Source organism: Hippocampus guttulatus, chromosome 6 (assembly GCF_054856545.1).
Source record: "Hippocampus guttulatus isolate MCC_2025c chromosome 6, RoL_Hgut_1.0, whole genome shotgun sequence".
Classification (NCBI taxonomy): Eukaryota; Metazoa; Chordata; class Actinopteri; order Syngnathiformes; family Syngnathidae; genus Hippocampus; species Hippocampus guttulatus.
The window spans coordinates 22,266,998-22,290,119 of NC_141266.1; the positions used below are offsets into that span (position 1 = coordinate 22,266,998).

At 44.3% G+C, this 23,122-nt stretch overlaps 1 protein-coding gene across 3 annotated transcripts in view; it reads left to right on the forward strand.

Annotated features, from left to right (window-relative positions):
- Positions 1 to 18,391, forward strand: part of bcam (basal cell adhesion molecule (Lutheran blood group)) — a 46,469-nt gene extending 28,078 nt beyond the window's left edge. Inside the window, exons 2-17 of one of the 3 annotated variants that reach the window (XM_086113652.1) lie at positions 2,021 to 2,148; positions 2,342 to 2,558; positions 5,050 to 5,123; positions 6,249 to 6,345; positions 6,424 to 6,606; positions 7,274 to 7,395; positions 7,929 to 8,070; positions 8,750 to 8,865; positions 10,177 to 10,318; positions 11,310 to 11,434; positions 12,630 to 12,771; positions 13,166 to 13,189; positions 13,720 to 13,752; positions 14,941 to 15,082; positions 15,873 to 15,972; positions 16,582 to 18,391. In XM_086113652.1, the coding sequence (XP_085969778.1) occupies positions 2,021 to 2,148; positions 2,342 to 2,558; positions 5,050 to 5,123; positions 6,249 to 6,345; positions 6,424 to 6,606; positions 7,274 to 7,395; positions 7,929 to 8,070; positions 8,750 to 8,865; positions 10,177 to 10,318; positions 11,310 to 11,434; positions 12,630 to 12,771; positions 13,166 to 13,189; positions 13,720 to 13,752; positions 14,941 to 15,082; positions 15,873 to 15,972; positions 16,582 to 16,584 (1,790 nt within the window). In that variant the 3' untranslated portion in view covers positions 16,585 to 18,391. The remainder of the gene's footprint in view (positions 1 to 2,020; positions 2,149 to 2,341; positions 2,559 to 5,049; positions 5,124 to 6,248; positions 6,346 to 6,423; positions 6,607 to 7,273; positions 7,396 to 7,928; positions 8,071 to 8,749; positions 8,866 to 10,176; positions 10,319 to 11,309; positions 11,435 to 12,629; positions 12,772 to 13,165; positions 13,190 to 13,719; positions 13,753 to 14,940; positions 15,083 to 15,872; positions 15,973 to 16,581) is intronic. The other 2 variants (XM_086113653.1, XM_086113654.1) reach the window with 2 other exon arrangements.
- The last annotated feature ends 4,731 nt before the right edge of the window (positions 18,392 to 23,122 follow it).

The following is a 23,122-nucleotide window of genomic DNA, read 5'->3' on the forward strand; positions in this document are numbered from 1 at the left end:
ACATCGAATCCAGGTGATTGTAACCGATACCAGTATCGGCCGATCACTCTCATTGGATGATCGGCATCGCTTTCGGCAGCTTAGAACCCTGATCGGAACATGGCGAGTTTCATGTGCTCCGTCAGTATAAATGCAAATGCCCGCATTTAATTGGCACGTGGGCACTCGAAACTGGAGCCCAGCCTTTCGTGACCTTCCGCTCGAGGTGACTGAGTCCTTTGCGCCAGAATTCTGTTTGCTTTGCCAACAGTCTAACTCACAATAATCCACTTAGCCACCAAGGTTGTTTTGGACCACACACACTCGCACACAGGTACACACACATACACACACCGAGTGGACCATGATGCATGCAGCGGCTCCTCTTTACAGGCCGAACTGCCTCCCTCCCTCATGAGCAATGTTTGGGTGAGCGAGAAGACAAATGGGTGCTGTCTCTTTCTTTTTTGTCGACTTTTTTTCGGCGCTCTTCTGCTTGCCGGCGGGTGTGTGTGTGTTGTGTATTAAACAATGGTCTTGGAGACGGGGTCTTGAAACAAGCCCTGGTTTTGATGTCTGGAATACAGCAGTAGGTGAAAGGGAAAGGAGAGGATCCAGTTGGCTTCTTCTGTTAATGAGGAAGAACGTGTGTGTGCGTGTGCGTGTGTGTGTGCGTGCGTGCGGGCATGCGCTTCTGCGGCGAGAGGAATTGAAGGAAAGTGCATAAAAGACGAGAGCGAGAGCATTGAAGACAGCTCTGCATTAACTTTTCAGGAGACGCAGGACTGATATCTCTTTTGCAGGTCGTCTCCTTTCTGCCGCCAAGCTTTGACTCCTCGACAGTGCCTCGCATGCGCGCACACACACACACACACACACACACACACACACACCAATGCACACATACTGTACTTAGCTGCAGCTTTTTACCATTTTTTTGGTTTCCGCCTCATAACACCTTAATAATAGATCAAATGTAAGTGTGTGTGTGTGCGTGTGCGTGTGCGTGTGCGTGTGTGTGTGTGTGTGTGTGTGTGTGTGCGTGCGCGCGCGTCCATGTCACAGTCTGACCGTCTCATTCCCATCTGTCTCACTACACGGTCATACCCCCCAGGAGTCTCACGCACGCACACACACACACACACACACACACACACACACACACACACACACACACTTTCCCTCTCTTTGGGTAAATCGGATTATCTGGCCTGAGTAAACTAACGAGACCCCCATGTAGCAAGACGCACCCACCCTACACCCCCATATCCCTCCAAGCCCTACGACCACACCCATTCTCTGAACCCCCCCTATACACATAAACACAAACACACACACACACACAAGGCTCACACTGGATTGAGGATTCCCTAATTATGCTCTAATTGCCCAGCTCTGTCTGTCCAGCTGTCTGGTCTGTAAAGCAGATTGATCACTACAGGACCAACGATCGCGAATGAAAGTGTGTGTGTGTGTGTGTGTGTGTGTGTGTGTGTGTGTGTGTGTGTGTGTGTGTGTGTGTGTGTGTGTTTGCGTGTGCGCGCGTGTGTCTAAACGTCACACGTCCACATCGGCTGACTCTCCACTCGATCCAAATTAAATTTGCCTGTTTTCCAAAAGATCAAACACGTGCGTTACGTTTGGGCTCTTTCTGCATGTGCCAGTGAGTCACTTGATCGAATATGCTGAATGCGTGTGTGGGTGTACATGGATGCCTCCTCCATAGTCCCCTTACATGTTTCCTTTCCTTATTTCAGGTTGTCCACTCATCTCTTCTTCTGTCACTGCAGACAGCAAACACGCTTTCATCCGTCCTTGCCCCATTATTGGGACGGGACCCTCTAGACGTTGTCTTCCCTTCCCTTCCCGCTCTCTCTAGCTTTCTCACAACGCATCAATTATTCACATGTAGATTTTGTAGCTGAGAAATTGACGACATAGTTCATTTATTATGCACGTGCTGCGTTGCTGGGCGAGGCAGATACTTGTGTAAACTTACTTGCGCTAAAGTATACTCAACCCTGTGTCTTTGTCTCGGCAGTGTGCCGAGCGTCGGTGACGGTCAACGTGGCTCCGAAAGTGGAAGTGTTGAAGGACGAGACTGCCAAGCTGCCCTGCACGTACACCGTCTCGCCGTCGTCCAGCAACACCATCGTGGAGTGGCACATCGTGAGTGATTGCTCTTACCTTTGGGTTGCGTTTGCTCCAGCGTTGTGCCATATGGGGACCTAGCGTGCTAGCACGTTTACGTTTATATTTTATATTCTCACTAGCTTTTTGCCATAGGACCTGACCACAGGTCATGTAACCTCGCTACGTGTCGGCTGAACAACTCTCCTTCCCTTTTTCTTTGTCTTTTTAGGAGGTTCAGGGAAACAGGAAGCGCGTGGCTTACCGCACGCAGGGCGGCGAGGCCAAAAGCGACAAGGACACGCCCCTGAGCGGCCGCGTCAGCATAGGCGAGGACTCCACCTTAACCATCGCGTCGGTCCAACCCTCCGATGGACTCGTCTTCTTCTGCTCGGTCACCGCCGGACCTGCTGGCAATGGAGAAGCCTCCACTATGCTCAAAGTTTTCTGTGAGTCCGCCTCATGCTGGGCTTACGATGTCCACAGTCTCAGAAACAGTCAGAATGAAGTTTTAGAGTTTTACTAGTCACAGCACGCTCCCGTCGTTCCCATCATTTTGTGTCAGGGTGTAGGTAATGTTTTAGATGAGTCTTTTACTAGTCTTGGCTTTATGACAATAGCAAATGCGTCTTTTAGTCTTTTTGATATGGCCAACAACAAAAACGATGGGAATGATTTGCACTGCGGGGGAGAAAAATGCCAAAAGAATCAAAGTTGTAGTCTTGTAAATAGTGACCCTGCAAAATTTACAGTCTTTGCAAAATTCAAGTTTGAGAAGAGTCAAACGGAGCTAGAACGCAAAGATGCTAACAGTTTGCTGACATTCATAAACGTGACAAGTGACCGCCAGCTTTGCGGAATTTTCTTTGAATGAGCGTTTCAAATGCTTCTAAAATCTTAAAATAAATTCATCCCTCCCCCCAAAAATGGCAACTGATTGCAGAAGTATGATTTATTCTACTGCCCAACAATCTTTCATTTGTGCTAGCTAAATCGGGTTTTTAGCACAAGGGTCGGCATTTAAAACATCATGGTGATTTTGATCCAGTGACGAATTTTGGCTATTTTTAACGGAACACACTTTGGTAGATTGGCAGATGATTGACAGTCGGGTACGGTTTCAAGGAGGTAATGCGATGAGATTAAAACATATTTAGCGTGCTTCAAAGTGCTTTAAAAATGCACGCACGGGACTATATTCCAACACGTCTCGACATTGTGGGAGGAAGTTAGCCATGAAATCACTCGCCCTAACTCTGGGGCGATGCGAGTAAAAGTATGAAGGGTGTCTAATCAGGGGTGACTGTGGGTGGTCCAAGGACACACACGCAGAGTTGGCGGGGTCGAACCCCTCCAAGTGTGATTTCGCTGACATGTATCAGACATGACAGGTGTGATTGAACTTTTCATCACTTGTGTCGAGAATGATTAGCTGATGGTTAATTGACCCCCAGTGAACTTATTAAAGAAAATGGTCGAGGGTGTACCAGTGGACGACGCTCGTCACGATATTGGAGATATGTTGAGTTTTTTTGATTTTTTTTGATATGATAGAAAAATGCCAAAAGAACAAGGCAGCATGCATCGTTAGCATTGTGTTGTGAATTAAAAAGAAAAAAAAGATAGAAGAGGAACAAAACAGTTTTTCGTGGTCCAGCTTGTACTCAGAAACAGTGCTGCCATGTTAGCCATTAACTGTAATGTAAAATAAAAAAAAAGAAGTTTGGTCAGTGGTGAGGGGGCGACTTTTATTAACAGCGGAGTGTCGGACAGTACCGCAATGAAGTGCTGTTTGAACGTTTCGTTTCGAGCACTTAGTGGAAGAAAACAGCCCGCAGCTATTCAACAGTTACATTCGGCGGCCGGAATCTACTAGAGAGAAGGATGAATTATATGACGTCTGTCGTGTTTTTATGGTCTCCTGGAAGCTGAGCTATGCTGGTTTCTGGGCTTTGGCATCGCGAGTAAATGGCCACTCAGAGGAAACACAGCTTTAGAGAGCTTATCAAGTGAATTCTGAGAATTCTTTGTTTGCTGATAGTTGCTAAAAGATGTGCACACTCAGAACTATTTTGGACTCTATTGTGGCGCGTCAAACTGTTGCTCACCAATTCGGTATACCGGATTTTTTTTTTTGGTTGTTTGTTTGTTAGTTTTTCAGTGACACACCTTGGCCCCAACATGAGTCGTACCTCACCCACTACAAAAGAATGTTAGAGTGCCTTGTTGTCGTTGTGAGTGCACACATGTCATGCAGAGAAACATGGAAAAGTGATGTGGCGGCGAGGGCATTTAAAAAAAATCTGACTTGGGAGTACCTCGTTATTGTTGTGGTGAAAAGCCCTATGATGACCCAGTGGGATATATTCCACACACCGGAGGCTTAAAGCGGATTAATTTACATATATACAGTATATATAATGTGTGTGTGTATTTGTTTCCTTTTGAGAGCAAGATCATTTCTTTTTCTAAGCTTTGGACAGCTGCCGGTGCATCTTGCACCTGTGTGATTATTTTTACAAGCTTGGGAGGTTTTTTTTCTTTCTTTCTTTTGTGTGTGTGTGTGTGTGTGTGTGTGTGTGTGTGTGTGTGTGTGTGTGTGTGTGTGTGTGTGTGTGTGTGTGTGTGTGTGTGTGTGTGTGTGTGTGTGTGTGTGTGTGCGTGTGTGTGTGTGTGTGTGTGTTTGATCCAAGCCTTATCGTCTCATGTGAAGCGGGTCACGGTTGGAATAACGCCGAGCAGGATATTTACTGCTCAACTGAATTAACAAGGTCAGGAGGCAGCGTGGGATGGCCGCGCTGTTTTGTGTGTGTTTGCATCTTGAGGTTAAAGGTGCGGGTGTTGCTTCCTCTGAATCATAATGATATGATCGTTTATCATCATGTTCATCTACTTCTGTTTTTTTTTTTTTTTTCGTTTTTCTTTTTTTGCCTCCCTCAGTTGCTCCAGAGAAGCCCAGCCTCACACGAGCGTCAAGCCAAGCCATTTCTGTGGGACAGCCGGACAGCTCCGAGGTGTGTTTGCAATGTTGCCACTGTGTGTGTGTGTGTGTGTGTGTGTGTGTTGGTGGTGGTGGGGGGGGGGGGGGGGGTGCTGCTGCTGATATACGGATACTGGATCCCTCATTAGGTACACTTGCACAATATAATGACATTCAATACAAAATGTGTTGATTCAATTTTTATTCGAGTTCGGCCTCGAGCACAAAATCCTAATTCGCGAATCATGTCAACACCGGCGAATAACTTCCGAATGGTTTTGAATTTTACCCATTCAATTTGTCTGGAAAAAACACACGTCGAATAAAGGGAAAAAAATCCAACTTGATGTTAATGGTAAGGGGAATGTACTTCATCTAGCGCTTTATATACACCGGCCGGTGCCCAAACCGTTTTATGAAGACGGACATTCAATTATAATAAAGCTTATCTATTGAACTGGAAGGTATGGTGGCAGATGCTTTTCTTTTTCTTTTTAGTTTAAAATGGCTTGCTTTACCCAAGATCCGATGCCACGTTATGGCCAAAGCTAGCATCTGGGTCAGGTTTTGCGCCTGTTGGTGTTGTAAATAATAAATCCTCATTGCCCAACACCAGCTGCATCCATTAGCTAAGCGAGTTAGCCAGCTGGGCTGAGGTTGGTTCACACCCTTCATTTGTTTGCCTTCATTTGTGACAGAGTGAGTCAGGGGCCGGCAACAAACAAAGGAAAGAGGCATTGATACTCTGCTGAGATGAGCGTCATCGGCCGTACTGCCGAATGATTTATTTAACGTTCATTAGCTGGCTAACTATTTTCATCCACACGCATAAACTTGCTGTACCGCTCAAAGGAACCAGCCTGGCTCCACACAGCGCACGCGTACTCCTCACATGAACACATATTGGGCTCCCCATTCAAATGATGATACACACGTGGCAAAATTAAGAGTTGTTCCACGTCCATTGGAATCCCCACAGCTTTAGTTTGTATACAGTACAACACAAAAATGTGACGGTTTTTGGTTTTGACAGGCGAGAACAGGTAATTGGAAATACAGCTCATTTCATTGGGGTGCACTGATTCAACAATTAGACTGAGTAAGTCAAGGGAGAGCAGTACCGACGACGGAATGGTAACACTTTGGTCCTGTCAATCAGATTGGTAGCTGCGTGACAATGAATGGGCACCCGCAGCCAAGGATCATCTGGTTTAAAGATGGCCAGCCCCTTGCGGAGGTCAAGGACAAGAAAGAAAGTATGTCGATAAATATAATTGTATTATTGTTCTCGCCCCCGTTGAACACAATTCACATTATCACTCTTGATCGGAAAGAGACCTACATGGTTCCGTCGCTGGTGAAGGAGGCCTCGGGCCTGTACACCGTCAGAAGCACCCTCTACATGCAGCCCAGCAAGGCCGACAAGGACTCGGTGTTCCAGTGCACGGTGGAGTACAGCATGCCGGGGGACCAGATCAAGCAGAAGAAGTCCGACACTATCAACCTCAACCTCAACTGTGAGCGTACCAAATGGCAGGCCTCCTTTGAAAATGTCTGTGATGAACGCGGCTCTTGTTTTGTTGTTGTTCTCGTTATCTTACCAACGACTAGTGTGATATCTAACCAATTGTGATTGGTCATTGAATGCTAGCTAGCTGTTTATGGAATCAAATAAAAGTGTAAAAAAGTAGCTAAAGTAGTCACGTTAGCATTAGCCGGATGCTCTCCATAGGATCTTTGTGGAATGCTACCTAGCAGCTAGTGGCTCTTTTAGTGCGATTTAATAGAAATAACACAAGTAGATTTTTCTTTTACATACCTTATAGACCATAAACCGAGTTCTATATAAGCTAAAGTATTTTTGTTTCTGTTTTTTTTTTAACTACATAAGTCCGTAACCACTCACTCAAATTACAGTTTTACTTTGAAGTTGATTCTGGAACATTATAAGGCACCGTTACAGCTTCTGAACGTCATGTAGCTGATTCTTTGTTGCCGTCACGGTTAATATGCCCACCGCAAAAGTCAAAGAATGTGGAGAATGAGGTGAGGAAAGAGGAGTAACTGGGAAAGTACTTTTGGAATGCTTTGTACATCTATTGATGACAAAGTATGGTGTTGGAAACTCACCCAGTCGAAGAATTCTCACCTGTTCCCTTCCAATCTCTGTCCTTGTCCATCTAGACCCCTCGGAGACGGCGACGTTTACGCTTCTCAACCCCGGCGCCGTCAAAGAGGGTGACAACGTCACCATGAAGTGCGAGACAGATGGAAACCCTCAGCCCGAGTTTGACTTCACCAAAGACGTACGTTCAAAGACATTGTCGGATGACACCAAAGGAGAACACATTTTTCTTTTTCCTTTTTTTGTTTTCATCCAAAACGTGCAGAAAATCTACATATCATTGCTGTCCAAAAAAAAGCAGGGCTTACATTTTTATATATCTAGAAAAAAAAGAAAATTTATTTTTGCTCTGTTTTTATATTCATCCAAACACAAAGAAAATGTTTTGTGTTTTTTTTTTTTGTTTTTTTTTTAGTTCCGAAACGAATTTTAACAAGATACATGAGTTTTGTCTTGTGGCAGGCAGTGCAGTATCGATTTGCGTGTTCACTTGTTGCTAGGCGGGAACCTGCCCGAAGGTCATATGAAGAAAATGTACATGTAGTCACTGAACAAATTAAGTGTGTAAGTCACCATACAACAGTTTACAGTTTACCGCTAATTATTAGAATTGTTATCCACGCAAATTTTTCCTCTGCGTAAAATTCACAACCATTTTTCAATGGTCGGCATTTTTATTTTTATTTTTGTGTGTGTGTTTCTCCCTCCCTCCAGGACAAGGTCGTCTTCGGCCAGGGCGGCCTCCTGACCTTGAAATCCGCCAAGCGCACCGATGCCGGCGTGTACACGTGCAAGGCCATCGACTTCGACAACCTTGACGCCGACCTGACGGGCGAGATCACCCTCAGCGTGCACTGTGAGTGACCTGCGCAAACATCACCATCACCGCCCAGTGGCCCGCATATACTCTATGGATTCATACATTGATTATATTATCAATTGCCCAGTGACAAGTAGTGGAGAATGTAAACGTCAAACATCAGAAAACAGTCAGCTGCATCGGTAACTCTATTCTTTATGCCCATACGGCTTCCCATTTGTCTCAACTACTGAAGTCCGATTTGTCATTCGAGAGCTGTTCTTAACATATAGCAACCCCCCACTGATCCCTGACATGGCGACGATTTCACGTTAAAAATCCTTCACAGAACTTACTCACAATCACCCATGATAATCTTTCAGACATAACCGATGAATGCGCTTTATTTGACTTTGATCTAAAAGGAGGGAAAACAGCCAAATGGTCGGGGGACGTGCGTGGAAAGGACGAAAGGGTCCGACCGTCCATTCGGATTGTTCACGGTTCAGGCGTCACTTTTAAGCCATCCTAATTTGAGACTATCAAACACATTAAGGGAAGATAACCTCGGAATTGTCCGGAACGGGCTCAGCACAACGTGGGCTTAACTTCAGAGAAAAGCCATTAGCTTTGTACTTCCAAATATTCCACTTTGTGTAACCCTATTAAGGGCTTTATTACATGCTCGCCAAGGCTCTAAATTGATTTTTTTTTCTCTCCCCCCACCCCATGTCAGACATTGATCCGATGAGTGTGACTCCGGCGAAGCCTCAGGTTGTCATGCTTGGAGACAGTGTGGAGTGGCAGTGTAAGACCAAAGCCTCTGCCCCGCATACGGTGCAATGGAAAAAGGTGAGGCGTGTGTTTTCATCTGCTTTTTCCCCGACACCGGGCAAATATCACACCTTATTGCCAGAGAGGTGATCATTTGACATTTTGGAGAAGTAGTTTTATGTGACATTTCATTTTCGGCTACAAAGCACCAAGTGCAAAGCGGGATTGACCCTTGAAAATGTACTCTGTAGCCTTTTTGAAAATGTATGTATCCCCCCCCACCCCCCCACGCCACATTCACAAAGCAACATCAAATTTGTCTATCCTGAATAGACTCACAACAAAGTATCAAAAACCCAAGCCTGAAAAGACACAAAACGTCTGCCATTTTGGTTTGAAGAGGCCATTTTTGGGTCATTTCTTTTTCCAATTGTTTACACATTTGAACCCCGTATAGACAGATGGGCAACGCTAAATGGCGTGGAGCCAATTTGTCATCGCCCATCGGACAAAAACCAAACAATTGTGGCCCACAGGATTTACATCCTGAAAGAGTCCAACTTGATCTAAGAGGAGACCAGGGACGGCAGCAGTAAAATCTAAAAACAATTAAAATAATAATAACAATAAAATTGTAAAAAGCAAACAAACAAACATGTCAGCAGTCATGCCCGGTTGTGATTTGCTGTTGACACACCGCAGCAGTAGTGTCCTTCAGTATTGCCCCGCCCAGAATGTTTCTCTGTTGCGTCTTGTTGACATCAAGTATCAAGTACAACTTTATGCGCCGCTTTCTTGGCAGAAAAACCCTTTCTCGTTCTTTCTAACGTGGCACGACCTCCTTGGGAAAAATCACATGGGCCCACCGACTTGTCATTTTGTTATCGCTGTGTGATTGTGTGTGAACGCCGCACTTTGTGCTTTCCCATCTACTCGCAGGCCACAACATTAGGTAAACCGACACCGTGGACCGAGGTTCGATGCAAAACGGGGATGTGTGATAAATAACCAAAAATACTGTCAACTACTTCGTGCGATGCAGTGCAAACGACAGTCACAATCAAAACATATTCATGAATACCTCAATCACTCTCTTCATAAAAGCAAAAAAAAATCATATGGTTGTACCTGATAAAGGCAGCACAGCTAATAAAGGCTCCAGTTCACCCACGCACTGAGGACAAGCACGATGGAAAACAGGAGAATGTTACACTTCAAACGTTAGAATAAATACGATTTTTTTAAAAATATTTTTGGGGGCGGGACTCCAACTCTGCCACGCCCCTAATGACGACCAACACAACAGAAAATGGATGGATGGCTGTCCCGAAATGAAGTGTCCTCTGAGCGCAGCAACGGCTTACATCGTCCGTGTTTTCATCGCCGCAGGGTTCCGAGGTTCTCTCTCAGGACGGGACCCTCTCGATAACGGCCGACTCATACGAGAAAGACGGAGAGTACAGGTGCGTCGGGGCCGTGCCGTCCGTGCCGGGACTGATGGACCAGGCTAGCGCCACCCTCACCATTAAAGGTACCACGCTGACACTGGCATGACTTCAAAACTCTTGGAATCACTGCACAGTAATCATTTGTTTAAGGTGGGGGTTGGGTTGGCTGCACGACACACAAAATCGGTTGAATAGTGACCAAATATTTAATTCATTATTCATATCATACATTTGAAACCTTGTGCATTTACTATAACACAAAAATCTATGTGTGTGAGGTTCAGCTGTTATTTTTGTCAACTTGGGTTCACCATCCTCACGTTGTAAAGTACGGTAGCTTCGGCCTATTTTTGACTGAATGCGTGTGACTTAAAAAAGGCAGAGAGGGCCCTGCCTGTTGAGCGATGTCAGAGTCAGTGAATGAGAATGTCACTTGGCTAAACAATCACTCTGCTGAGTGATTCGGATTTCTCTGACTATTCCCAAAACAAGTTTCTATCGCTCAGTTAGCTTGCCAGTAGCAGCTTGGCTATAATACATGCGCATGAACAGCTAGCTAGTTTCTCTCATTCCCATTCAAAAAGAGGACAGTGGTGCTTTCTCTGACCACTGGAAATGCCAAGATTGAAACAAAAAAACATCAACTAACTCCCACCTAAACTGTGAGCTATGATTGTGTATTTTAATTGTTAAAATATTAGGGTCCAACACAGTACGGTATGGTTAAATGTTTTTACCTGTAAAAAGGAAGACAGAAAATGAAAAAACCCCCCCATAAATCTCTCAATTGTTTGGGGTGCTGGGATTCGGTTTAGGGCTTGAATCACTTAACTTTGGACTGGTGTCCAGTCCAAAGTCAACCGCATCTGTATAAACCATCGAAAGCAATTTCTCCTCCGACACGCCAACAGGATGCTAACAATGCGCGTTAGCTGACTCTGCTGTCGCTCAGGAAGGACGCGGCACAGTTGGAGGAAGCGGCCAAGCCGGGGCGTCGCTTCCCAACTCGTCGGTTTACGCCCAGGGCGAGATGGAAGCGTTTTATTTACACGCTCTTCCTCTGTCCCTCCGCAGGAAAGCCCGTGATCGAAACGCCGGTCGGCGGGGAGGTGTCGAACGAAGGAGATGCGGTATCCCTCAGATGCTCCGCCTACGGCTCCCCCGTTCCACAGTTCAACTGGAAGCCCACCGGAAAAGAGGTACGGGCCTCAGTCGGAGCAATTGAACATCCTCGCTTTGTGTTCATTCTGGTCCAACGGGATCAAAATTGTTCACAGAAAGTCGTTAAATGGCTGAGGGAGTGATAACGCTTTCTTGAAAAATATATAAAACATTTTCTTCTTTTGAAAGACTTTTTTTTTTCCTTGAAAAAAAATGGACTCCTTCAAAACATACATACATATACATACATTTTCCGAACCGCTTTTATCCTCACTAGGGTCGCGGGGGGTGCTGGAGCCTATCCCAGCCGTCTTCGGGCAGTAGGCGGGGGACACCCTGAACCGGTTGCCAGCCAATTGCAGGGCACACAGAAACGAACAACCATTCGCACTCACACCCACACCTAGGGACAATTTGGAGTGTTCAATCAGCCTGCCATGCATGTTTTTGGAATGTGGGAGGAAACCGGAGGACCCGGAGAAAACCCACGCAAGCACGGGGAGAACATGCAAACTCCACACAGGGAGGCCGGAGCTGGAATCGAACCCAGTACCTCTGCACTGTGAAGTCTATGTGCTAACCACTCGACTACCGGGCCGCCTCCTTCAAAACATTAAAAATTATTTTGGTTGAAGTTATCTTTTTTTTTCTTGATAAAATTGAAAATTCTACACATTTTCTCCCCCTCAAATCAATTATAAAAATAAAATTTGATTTTACAGACCAATGTTTTGAGTTGTGAATTTGATCACGAGACAAACGACTGGTCAAACTCCAGACTCTACCGGCGTTCTTCAAGGGAACAGTTTAAAATATTTGATCACATAACACAATTATTGTTATTATTATGATTTCATTGTGTAAGCAAAGCTGTACAAACAGATCATCAGAACTTCAGAGCGCTTCGGTGTGCCTGAGCAGGGCCCGGGGAGATTGTGTTTTACTCAGCCTATTTTGCTATTAATGCACTTGAATTGAAAAGAAAAGTCCCCGTCGGCGCGAGGCGGCTTGGCGTGACATCAAGTGAAATAATAAAAGGGGGAAAAAAAAACCTATCACCAATTCCTTTCAACTGCAGTGTTTCATCTGTACATGCTGATGTCTGCGGTATTAAAACATGAAAAGAGGCTCGGGTTGGGACTTTGGAAAAAGGGGGTGGGGGGCGGGGGGATAAAAGCGAAACATGATGACGACAGAACGTGAGTGTGATGCGATTGTCTGTTCGTGCCGCAGTCCGTGACGGTGGAGGGCAACAAGGTGGTGAGCACCGTCGTCCTGGCGGCCAGCGCCGCCGTCATGAAGGACGGCGTGACCTGCGAGGTGGCCAACGAGTACGGCACCGATAGCAAGACCTTCAGCGTGTCTCTCAAAAGAGGTCAGACACCCTTTTTTTTTTTTTTGCCCCCCTCCCCGCAAAAAAAACTCTTTAAATCCTCGTCCCACCAAAAAATCCTGATGCTTTTGTTTTTGCTGCATGCCAATGACTCATTTGTTCTTCTCTTCTTTGTGATTATTGGCCCAAAAAAAAAAAACCCCTAAACAAAAGCCAAATTTTGTTCACTTGGTGCAAATTTCAAATTTTTGAAAAATTGCTGACTTTCGGCTTATTTCTGCGCCTTCCATTTAGTGGGTAAACAACCCTCTTTCACGCAATCTTGATGCAATTTATTTTGTCTTCCTTCACCACGTCAACCCGTCAGCATTTCACACTATCTTCTTCTTCTGGTCATTTTTTTGTTTGTTTGTTTGTTTGTTTGTTTGTTTTGCAGCTATTCAAAACTCCGCCGACAGAGGTAGAGCCTTCTCCCTCCTCCTCCTCCTCTTGTCCCTCCTGCTTTCAGGACTCTTTCTTGTTCCGACCCTGTCGTTTTAGTACCCCCGCCCCCTTGACCCCTTCCTTCTTCACCCACCTGCCCCATTCCCTCCATCTTACACACACGCACACATGCACCCACGCACACACACACACACACACACTGCTGCATTGCAATCTTGTACATGAGCCCTCTTGCTACCAAACACTGTGGATATTGTATATTGTTCTTCTTTTTCTTCTCTTGTCACATTAGTAATGTCTGTCTGATATTTTGTGGACGCTGCAACACTTTTTTTTTTTTTTTTTTGGTGGCCCTCAGGGGACAATAAAGGATTCTATTCTATTCTTATTATCTTCTATCCCTTCCTTTCCACTTCTGTGTGCGTCTCCTTTCGGCTTCTCGTTGCACGCTCGTCCTCTTTTCCTTTGCTGTTTGTGTGCCTTTGCATGTTTTATGGCGGTTGCTTTGCTAAGCTACTGGACTGAGCGACTTTCTTTTTCTCAAAGTGCTGCTCTCTGGAAACCCCGTGCTTAAGTCAGGTCTGTAATCGCTAACTTGACTCACGTGCTTTTTGTCCACCCGCGTGTGTTTGTGTGTGTGTGTGTGTGTGTGCGTGTGTGTGTGTGTTTGTGGTTGACTCTCCGTACACGATGTAGTACATTTGTGTTTTGACAAGAGCTGCTTGTGTACGCATGCTTGTATTACTGCCGTCGTGGGGACAGACGTCACTGTCGGACGTTTAGTTTTACAGCTTTCAGATTAGAAACGCCGCACGATGACCTCATTTGCTTTTAGATGACACTTCTTGGATGCGGGCAAAAACGCATTGTCCAATTAAAAGCATGGGAAAATCCCTGCTATTTGTTGGTGATGTGGAAAGAGCACTTCTGTGAATTGCGAAAATCAATTTCGATGTATCAAGTTCTCATTAAGGCTGCCGATACCAGCCACCGATACTTAAGGCAAAAAAAATCCTTAGTTGGTGCTACAATGCGAGCATTTCACGCATCGGTGACTCATGTAGGTGAGAAACAACAAGCATTTTGTTTGTAATTTAATTTTCACATTTTGGAGAAACATGTTCTTTAATTTTCAACTGGTCCAACATTTCAGAATAAGTGGCCCAGGAAGGCACGCTCCTGGACTTCCTGTTTTTCACTAGCTAGCGATTAATACGAAAGGTTGTTTACGACAAGATTTTGGCAGCCCAAAATGTGATCGTAGAATAGTATCGTAACGTCCTGTCCCCACGAGTCTAGTAATAAAAAATGTGGGTGGGGCCGGGGGAGGGGTGGGGGGGTGTTGTGATGTGGTCATCGTGTCGTGGCTGGTCAGCAGCTTCATTGGTGTGAATATGCAGGTCCCGTTATTTTGGGTCCCATCACATTTCATTTTTCTGCATTTAAGACTAACTCCACATCCCACTTCCCCCCCTTACTCTTCCTCCCCCATCCACCTCTCCCATCCGGACCTATTTGGACACCCCCCCCCCCCCCCCCGCCCCAACCCCCTTCCCATCCTCATCTATCTGCTACAAAATTTCCTCCTCCTGCTCCTCCTACGCCCCAATCATCATGATTCCCCCACTTCAAATCAAATCAATAAAACCCTCCCATACCCTCGAAATTCTTCCTCCACTACGATCACTTTCCACCTCCATCTTCCCGACCCACTTCCCCCCCCCCCACCTCCCCATCCTCACCCACCCCGTTATTGCGACGCTGTAGCTGATCAGCAGCAGGGCGGTTCCAGCGGGGTGGTGATAGCCGTGGTGGTGTGCGTGCTGCTGCTCCTGCTGTTGGTGGCTCTCATCTACTTCCTCAACAAGAAGAGTAAGCTGCCCTGCGCCAAGAAAGACAAGAAGGAAGTGTGAGTAGTTGCGCTCCTGCTTCTCATCAGAGATCCAGCCACAAAATATCTGCTGCGATAAATTATCTTCCTTCACCGTTTAGAGAAAGTGTTTACGCATGTACAGGCATTTAAAACTACATAGCTTTCAGTCTGCTTAGCTTAATGCTAACCAACAATGCAAAACACCATCCATGGGCTAACTACTCGCATCAATAGTTGCGATGTTATAAGCCTTCAATCCACAGACAGACAGACAAAAACAATACTCACAAGCATATATTCTTTATCATTTTCCAAAAAAAAAGAAGGCTATTGCAGTTTCCTTATAGTAGGTGTGAAAGTCGTCTTTGTGTCTGAATGACCCCCCCCCCCCCAGTGGCCTAATCGAGCGCAAGAATTTATCAAGGTGCACAAACGCTTTATTTATTCATACAAATGCTTTGAAATTGTGTTTTGACTGAAGAGCACGGTCGTGGAACAAATTCAACTTGTATCTCAAGACACTTTGTTTGGGGGTGGCATGCTTCAGTACCTCTTGTTTTGTGAGCACCCGTGCTAGTTGTTAGCTTGACTTCATTAGCTTCGACTAGTCTTTGGCACTTATGAAATGTTTTTGTTTAGTTTTTTTTTTTAACATCTCTGCTTATAGTCATTAAAGTGACTTGGATGTAAGTGAAACTCCACAAGTGTAGGTGGCGCTCTAGGGCTAAGGAACTCATTATATGATTTTGTTGTTGGCCTCAAATGATCAAAGGTTCATGTTTTTTGGGGGGTGGTGGTTTATAATTTGTTTGTTTTTCTCCTTCAGGGCGGACGCAGAAGTAAACAATGACATTGTTGTGGAAATGAAGACGGACAAGGCCAACGAAGAAGCCGGTCTCCTTCACAAGAGACCGCCTGCAGAACAGGTGAGTTACCAGACACGGGCTAACATCCTCAGAAGCTCATACGGTAATTTACCGAATCACTTTTTTGTTGTTGTTTTTGGTTATTGTGGTGACCTAGACTCACTTCTTCACTGCGTTTGTGCTCAGGCCAAAGCCATATCTCATTTTAAAATCTTGATTCCAACGGCCTTTGTTGAAGTGAGGGGAGGAGCTTCATTTAATCAGGCCATGGACTTTTGCTCTCTGCTGTATGGCGAGTTGCGGTAAAAAACGGAAGGAACCATCCGCAAATACCAAATGAGTCTGGAAAATTGCTCAGATTGAAAACGTCGTTGCTGCAGCTCGGCGGGCACGACAGCTCGCATCCGAAATGCCGTCGCGCATGTCAGACATCTTGTCAAACTCGTGACAGCGGCTCGTTGGTGATTGGCAGCCTACTGGCACGCTCCCTTTAGCGTTTTGTGTTGAGGACGTGTGGCGGCCTGTCTCCCCCCACTCCAACCCCCCCATTAAAGTCAGTCTAAATGAAATAACATCCCCCACGTCGGCCTCGATGCCGTCGCGCTGTCAGTTTGGAGACGACTGTGTTGCTTTTGACGTTCACGCGGCTCTCTTTCTTCCTTCCCGCAGTGATGAACGAAGAGTGGCAGAGGGACCAAGGGAAGAAGCTTGACAGTTATGAAGAAAAAAAAAGGCACCGATTTGTATTCGCTACGCTTTTAAGGGGGGGGGGGCAGAGGCCCAAACTGCCCCCCCCCATCACCTCTCCAATTCGCGCTGCATGTGTGGCATCACTAAATGACGCTTTCGTGAACGAATCACAACTTTGGGAGATTCCCTGGCAGAGTAGTGGAATGCTGTGGCATCAAAAGTATTTAAAAATTCGAACGCCATCATCACACGGCGTCTACTATTGTGCCTCGGAGCCTGCACCTCAAACAAATCGTGCAGCGCATGTGTGAAATTAGGGGACGCTCCGTCTTTTCCCACCTCTGTAATCATGACTGTCTGCTTCTGAATCGAGCACACCGTGTTACATTTCTGCTCTGCTGCAGCACCGTTTGACAACATCACACTAATGTATACTGTTTTCATAAGTAGCCCAATTGTTACTTCAACCATGCAGTGTGAATCCGGCCTAAAACACCGACACCTTTTTTTGTTTGTTTGTTTGTTTTGGGACAACGGACCATTCTGCTGAACAACGTGTGGACTTCAAGAGGTATTTTGTGTGAAATTTTAGAATCAAGCTAGACGTTAGTAACCACACGAATATAATCTTTGATCCCAAGGTACACCCAAAAGTTGAACAAAAACAAAATATTGGTGTTTTAGTGCCGGTGGGTTTGTCTTGGGAGACTCCTGCAAATGGCTAAAATGGCTGCCAGAAGCAAAAAAAAAATGTTGGGAAAAAATGGGCATGGCTTCTTAATAATTTGGCTAACAAGACTGAATTTTTTTTTTTAATACTGAGAAAAAAAATAAGGGTAGCATTGAGAGAATTTTGGGAAAGCCTTCAAAATGGTTTATTTGGCCCCCCTGAGGATTTTATTAATTGGTTGCTTGCCTTTTTTTTGTGAGGTCAGAGGACAGTCAAGCCATTTGCAACATATCTTTTAAAAAAAAATCTACATTTAGTTTGTCCGTTTTTTTCCCTTTGACTGTCTCTTTTTTATCAAATTTTTAATTCTAAAACCGATTACCGTAGGTGTGAGCTGCAGCCATTTTTCTTTTTTTTTAAATCAGGATTAAACCATTCAGAAGGCCAACTGAAATTGCAGGGATGAGGGGTGGGGAGAATCTGGAACAATCACTCGTCATTTGAGGGGCCAGCAGTTATGAAGGGAAGGGAGTCAAATGTGGTTTTTTTTTCTGGGGGTTTACTGCTGGATGGATTTTATTTTATTTTTTACACATCAGAAAATGTCACAGCAGCAAATCGGGGAAGCTGATCAGATTTTTTTTTTCTGGAGGGGATAGGGTACTGATGATCTGTGCTCTCTGATAGCAGCTTGTCGTGACCTTTGACTTTTGTTGTACACTGGAACTAACGGCCTTGAATTAAAAATACAAAAAAAAAAGGTTCACTTCAATCCATCATCTGATTTTGGATTTCAGTGTGTGTCTACTGATCTTGACTGTTAGCAAAGCTGTCACGGCAGGCTTGAACTCCCGAGTGTTTGTTCCCGTTTTATTCACTGTTTTATATTCCAATGATGTGCTTGTTGCTTCCTTTTTTTTGTCAAGTTTGGGACTACTGAGTTGTAATTTTGTTTTTGTTTTCTCTTTAAGGAATATTATTTGAATGAGATTCTCCGTACTTCTCTTGACTGTAAACTGTATATTTTGTGGTACGCTCATGTGGTGTGTTGATGTACTGTATATCCGTTTTTTTGTATTTTGTTCCAGCTGGTTTAGAATTTATAATGGAAAAAAAACACCCACTTGTTTTCTGTGTTCTTTCAAAACCATACAAAAAACACGTTCCTTGTCATTGATCACATTTTGCGATCGATTTTCTAAACCTTGTCCAGTGCAATCTAATTTTACTTTTCCCAAATGTGTAATTTAATCTTTGAAAACACTGTTTATTTGTCAGTCCCAGTTTAATTTAACGGAAATACTGTCACACACAACAGAAAAATATATATACCTGTATATAAATATATACAATATATATATTTTTTTCGCTAGCTTAATGCTAACATGTAATGCGAAACATTATAGACAGATTAACGGAATTTAGCATAGGTCATATGGTCATGACTTGAACACAATTGGCGCAAAAATGCATACAAGCACAACATTGCTCGCATGCATATATGCTGTCCGCTCTGTGGGAACAGCAACAATAGATGGAGTTTAGTTGGGGGCCTTCTCTGCCTCGCCTTTTTTTATCACGCATCATCTCCTCGACTCGGCCCCAGGGCTGGTTGGCATGTTGTGGCAAAACGTGGTGCTACATTGCAGGCGCATAACTTTTTACATGTGGACTGTCCTGTACTCTGTAAAAAAAAAAAAAAACTCTCCACTCTTGATTTGTTATGACAAGAAAGACAATTACTTTTGAACTATTTCAATGGAGGCATCAATCATCGTCAGACAGCTGCACGCCGATCACTAGCAGGAACCAGGATAACTCATCACACTCGTAACTGTTGATCAAATTGAAATTAGCGGTGGTTGGCGGAATTGTCAACATATTCGCACAAGTATGGAGAGGTTCTCCCCAGTCGACCCCGTCAACATTCCTGTGACCGTTCACACACGTTTTTAGGGCGTCTCTTGCCCTAAAAACTCCCATTTTAAAAGCGCAAATGGAAAATTAATCGGGAGACGAGCTGGAGCTGAGATTCAAAACCTAAACTTCAAAACTGTTCTTATTTGAATTTCCACCTCCACAATGAATTTCTCCACGCATGACATTGCAGCCTGGCTGCGCGAAGAGCGGCCACTTTCAAGCGACTACGCAGTCCAGAGGTAAGCAGAGCTGCAGTGTTAGCATTTGCTTTACAGTGTGATCAGGGATAACTTCTGCACTCTTCTGAAAAGTGGCACACACTTGCATGTTTGGTGAAGTTGTGAGTGTGGCTTTGGGAAGGCTTTGTGCTTGCTGATGTGTCCGTTGCATGTGCCACATGAACAGATCCAACAACTCTTTTCAGTGAGAGATTGTGATATGCACCATGTAAAACTATTCAATATCACTTAATTGGTCCAAAAATAATGAGGGGTTTTTTTTGTCTTTAAAAACCTTGGCTCAGTAAGGATTAGGAAATGCTGCCCTGAAGTGTAATTTTGTGGCTTTGAGATAAAATGCTGCGTCTGTGAGTCTTCCAGCTCCACCCATCATCTCTCTGGAATGATGCGTTCAACAAGTAAGAAGAATGAATCCAGTGCCCTTCACTTCCTCATAAACCCTCTGTGAGTACTTGAATGCCTTTTCACCTTGTTACTGTCCATTTTGGTGAGGAATGACAACCACCAGAACCGGCGGGCTTCCATGTCAATGCGGACGAGCTCAGTTCATCTTCACAAAGTTCACACAGAAAAGAGGCGAGATTAACGGCAGGCAGCAAGCAAAGTCAAGACGATAATGGATGGATGGATGAAAAAAAAATGCGGCAAGGAAAAATGGACCTTGGTCGCAGTGGGGAAAAAAGGAAGAGCATCTTGTTATGATGTCATAAATCTGGATTGTATGCTCCGATTGAAACAAATGTGAGCTTTGAGGAAATAAAGGAGAGAAGAATGACGAAGCGCTTCTTTTATTAATGTCTTTATCTGCCTCCGTGCTATACTTTCATATCCTGTGTGTGTGTGCATGTGCATATTGTTGTGTGTCTTGTTTCCTGCCGGCAGCATGGTGAATCAGGATAACCATCAAGCCCTGCTCGGATAGGGATCAAGCCGGTCTGCCAATACCGAAAATCCAAATAGAATTACTGTAGTGCCCATTGAAATGAATTGTTCCAAAAATAAAATCCAACCCAAAGAAATCTTCAAATAAGATGCTAAACATTCAGTACGTTTTCCATGAAAAACGGGGAGAAAAGAGGGGGCTGGGGGACCATTAATCTGCAAATATGCGACTCCGTGGATTCCAAACCAGGGGTATGCGCGGGTCAAGTGTATTGAACACTCCTATTTATCCGATCGGCGGCCAAATGTAGTGTTTGCACTCAGTTGGTCCCTTGAGAGTCGAGTGACCTGACGAGCGTGATTTCTCACTGCAGGTATGAGCCGGTGAGAATTACACGTGACAGCTCACTTGTTTTGCGGGTTGAGTCATGCGACATTGGCAATGCGAACCGAGGGCAGTTTGATGTCAATTTCAGTCGACAGTAAAGGCCTGTCGGGCCAAAAAATGGCAGACCCCTGAGATGGGTGGATGACGTGGTTCGACATGCAGAGCGCTCGTGTGAATCCGTGCAGCTGGTCATTTCGGCCGCGTCACGGTTACCCCTCTCAACCCCCCCCCCCCCACTTCCCATTCATCCTCCCCCTTATTACATGTTATGTCTTGTGACTTGTTGTAACTGTCATATGCTTATTTCTGTGCTAGGGTCTTTTTTTTTATCCTGGACTTAAATTATCCTCGGAAGAGGATAGTTCGAGCGTGTTTTTTTTTTCCCCCTCCCTACCCAGCGTTTTTCCTTTCTGAATTCTGATTGTAATTTCCCCATTGCGGGACAAATAAAGGATATCTTATCTTATCTTAATCTGATGATTCACCATTCTGTTTCGACCAATGAGGGCACATAGAACATATTCCTGCTTTTTTTTTTAGTTCCACTTTAAGACACATACCAAATATTTTCAATGATACCTTATTTTACTGAACAACCCTTTATATCACTAATTTCTGAATATAGTCCATATGAAAGCTGACGGTTGAGTCAATATATCAGCAGCCACACCCTTTAGGAATAATATAACTTTAAAATAAAATCGGAAATATTAACAAGATAAAAATGTAATGCTATTTACGCTTTTATTTGAACAGTGAAACGTCATCACGTCCTAAATTGACTGAAGCATCCCAGCTGTGGTTTCTGCCGACTAAGTGGAGCACACCATTCAGGTGGGACTACAGCTACATCATATAATCAATATTTAAATCAACTATAACCGCCATAAAATAGCCTAATATAAAAAGAAATGACTCTCCTGATTATAACTTCACTCGATCAATAATAACTCACAGTGTGCGGCTCCAGACGAAATCTAGTGTGAAATTGCAATTTGAGCACCCCTTCTCACGTCTCTGAATGGCTCAGTCCTCAAGATTTTTTTTTTGTGCGTATGAGTTTCTTCTTAGCCCCCCCCCCCCCGTTGAATATCAGATTGGTGAGTAACATGTTAGCTGTTCGCTGGAATGTTTCGCTTTCCATTTGCAAAGAGCAACATTTTGTTCTTTTTGAACAAGCTGTTGTGTTCTCAGAAGCCTACTGACCTTTTGATTTGGCTCACTGTATATTACAAAACACACCCTCAACGTTCAACGATGTATCATCGCCATCCCCTCATTTTCAGTGTGGTAAGCAATCAAGGTTTTTCTCCAAGAATTACACGTAGATTTTCAATCACACAGTTTTCTTTAGAACGCCCTTAACTTTAGTGACACAATAAATAATGCACTTATTTATAAAATGTCCAGAGTTACTTGGATGGTAGTTTCCCATTGTTTATAGCCTTGGGGGAAAAAACCCCGAACGCAATTTCTTGAGTTATTATCGTGGTGCCGAAAAACAGCCATGATAAGTGAGCATTCCACAGTCAAGGTTAAGGTTATGATGGACTTTTTTTTAAAGCACGTATTATGGCCTGGTAGCTATCATAACATCCATGTTGGTTCATTGAAAACTCCAGTCTATTGTCCGTAGTTGTGAAGGTGAATGGTTGTTTATGTAGCTCACCCGTAACATATTTGTCAGTTTCCACTGAATATTTCTGGAAAGAGATTTTAGATTCCAAATTAATTTGGCTTGCGTCGAATCAAATAAATGGGCTCTTTTTTTTAACATAAAGATGAGCTGATTCGAGCTTCGTGTGCAAATACAATAATTTAGTATTTCGCAAGAATTTAGCAGAAAAATAAATATTGCAGATTTTTGTATTTTGTCCTTTGAAAGAGGTGTACACACTCTCTTTTTGGCTTGCAAACGTATTTTAAAAGGGAATTTCGATTAAAGTGCGAATGCTCTTTAACTTGTCATGATTCTTAAACTAGATTATTTTTTTATGGTCTTTGTCTTGTCACGGTCTTGGGTTGTGTCGATCTTAGTCTTGTCTCTTTCTTGACTCCCAAAAGTCTTGGTCTTGTCCCGGTCTTGAATAGTGTGGTCTTAAGCACGACTCCAAGATGTCCGCACACATACATGCTTTATGGTATGTATGCGTTGGCCAAGACTATGACCTTAGGCCTCATTGAAATCCTTTCAGAGTCATAAAAAATTTCCAGTTCACTCATCTTGACCTCCAGTGTGATTTACAGTGCCCGGGGGCGGGGCGAGCCGTTGGGGTTCGAGGGGCTAACATTCCTAGATAATTGTGGTGCGTGTGTGTGTGTTCGTCCCCTCACCCACCTCCTTCAAAGTGCGTGTGTAACTGCGCGATACTTGAGATTGTATTATATCCACGTGAGCCAAAACATGAGATTCAAAGTGAA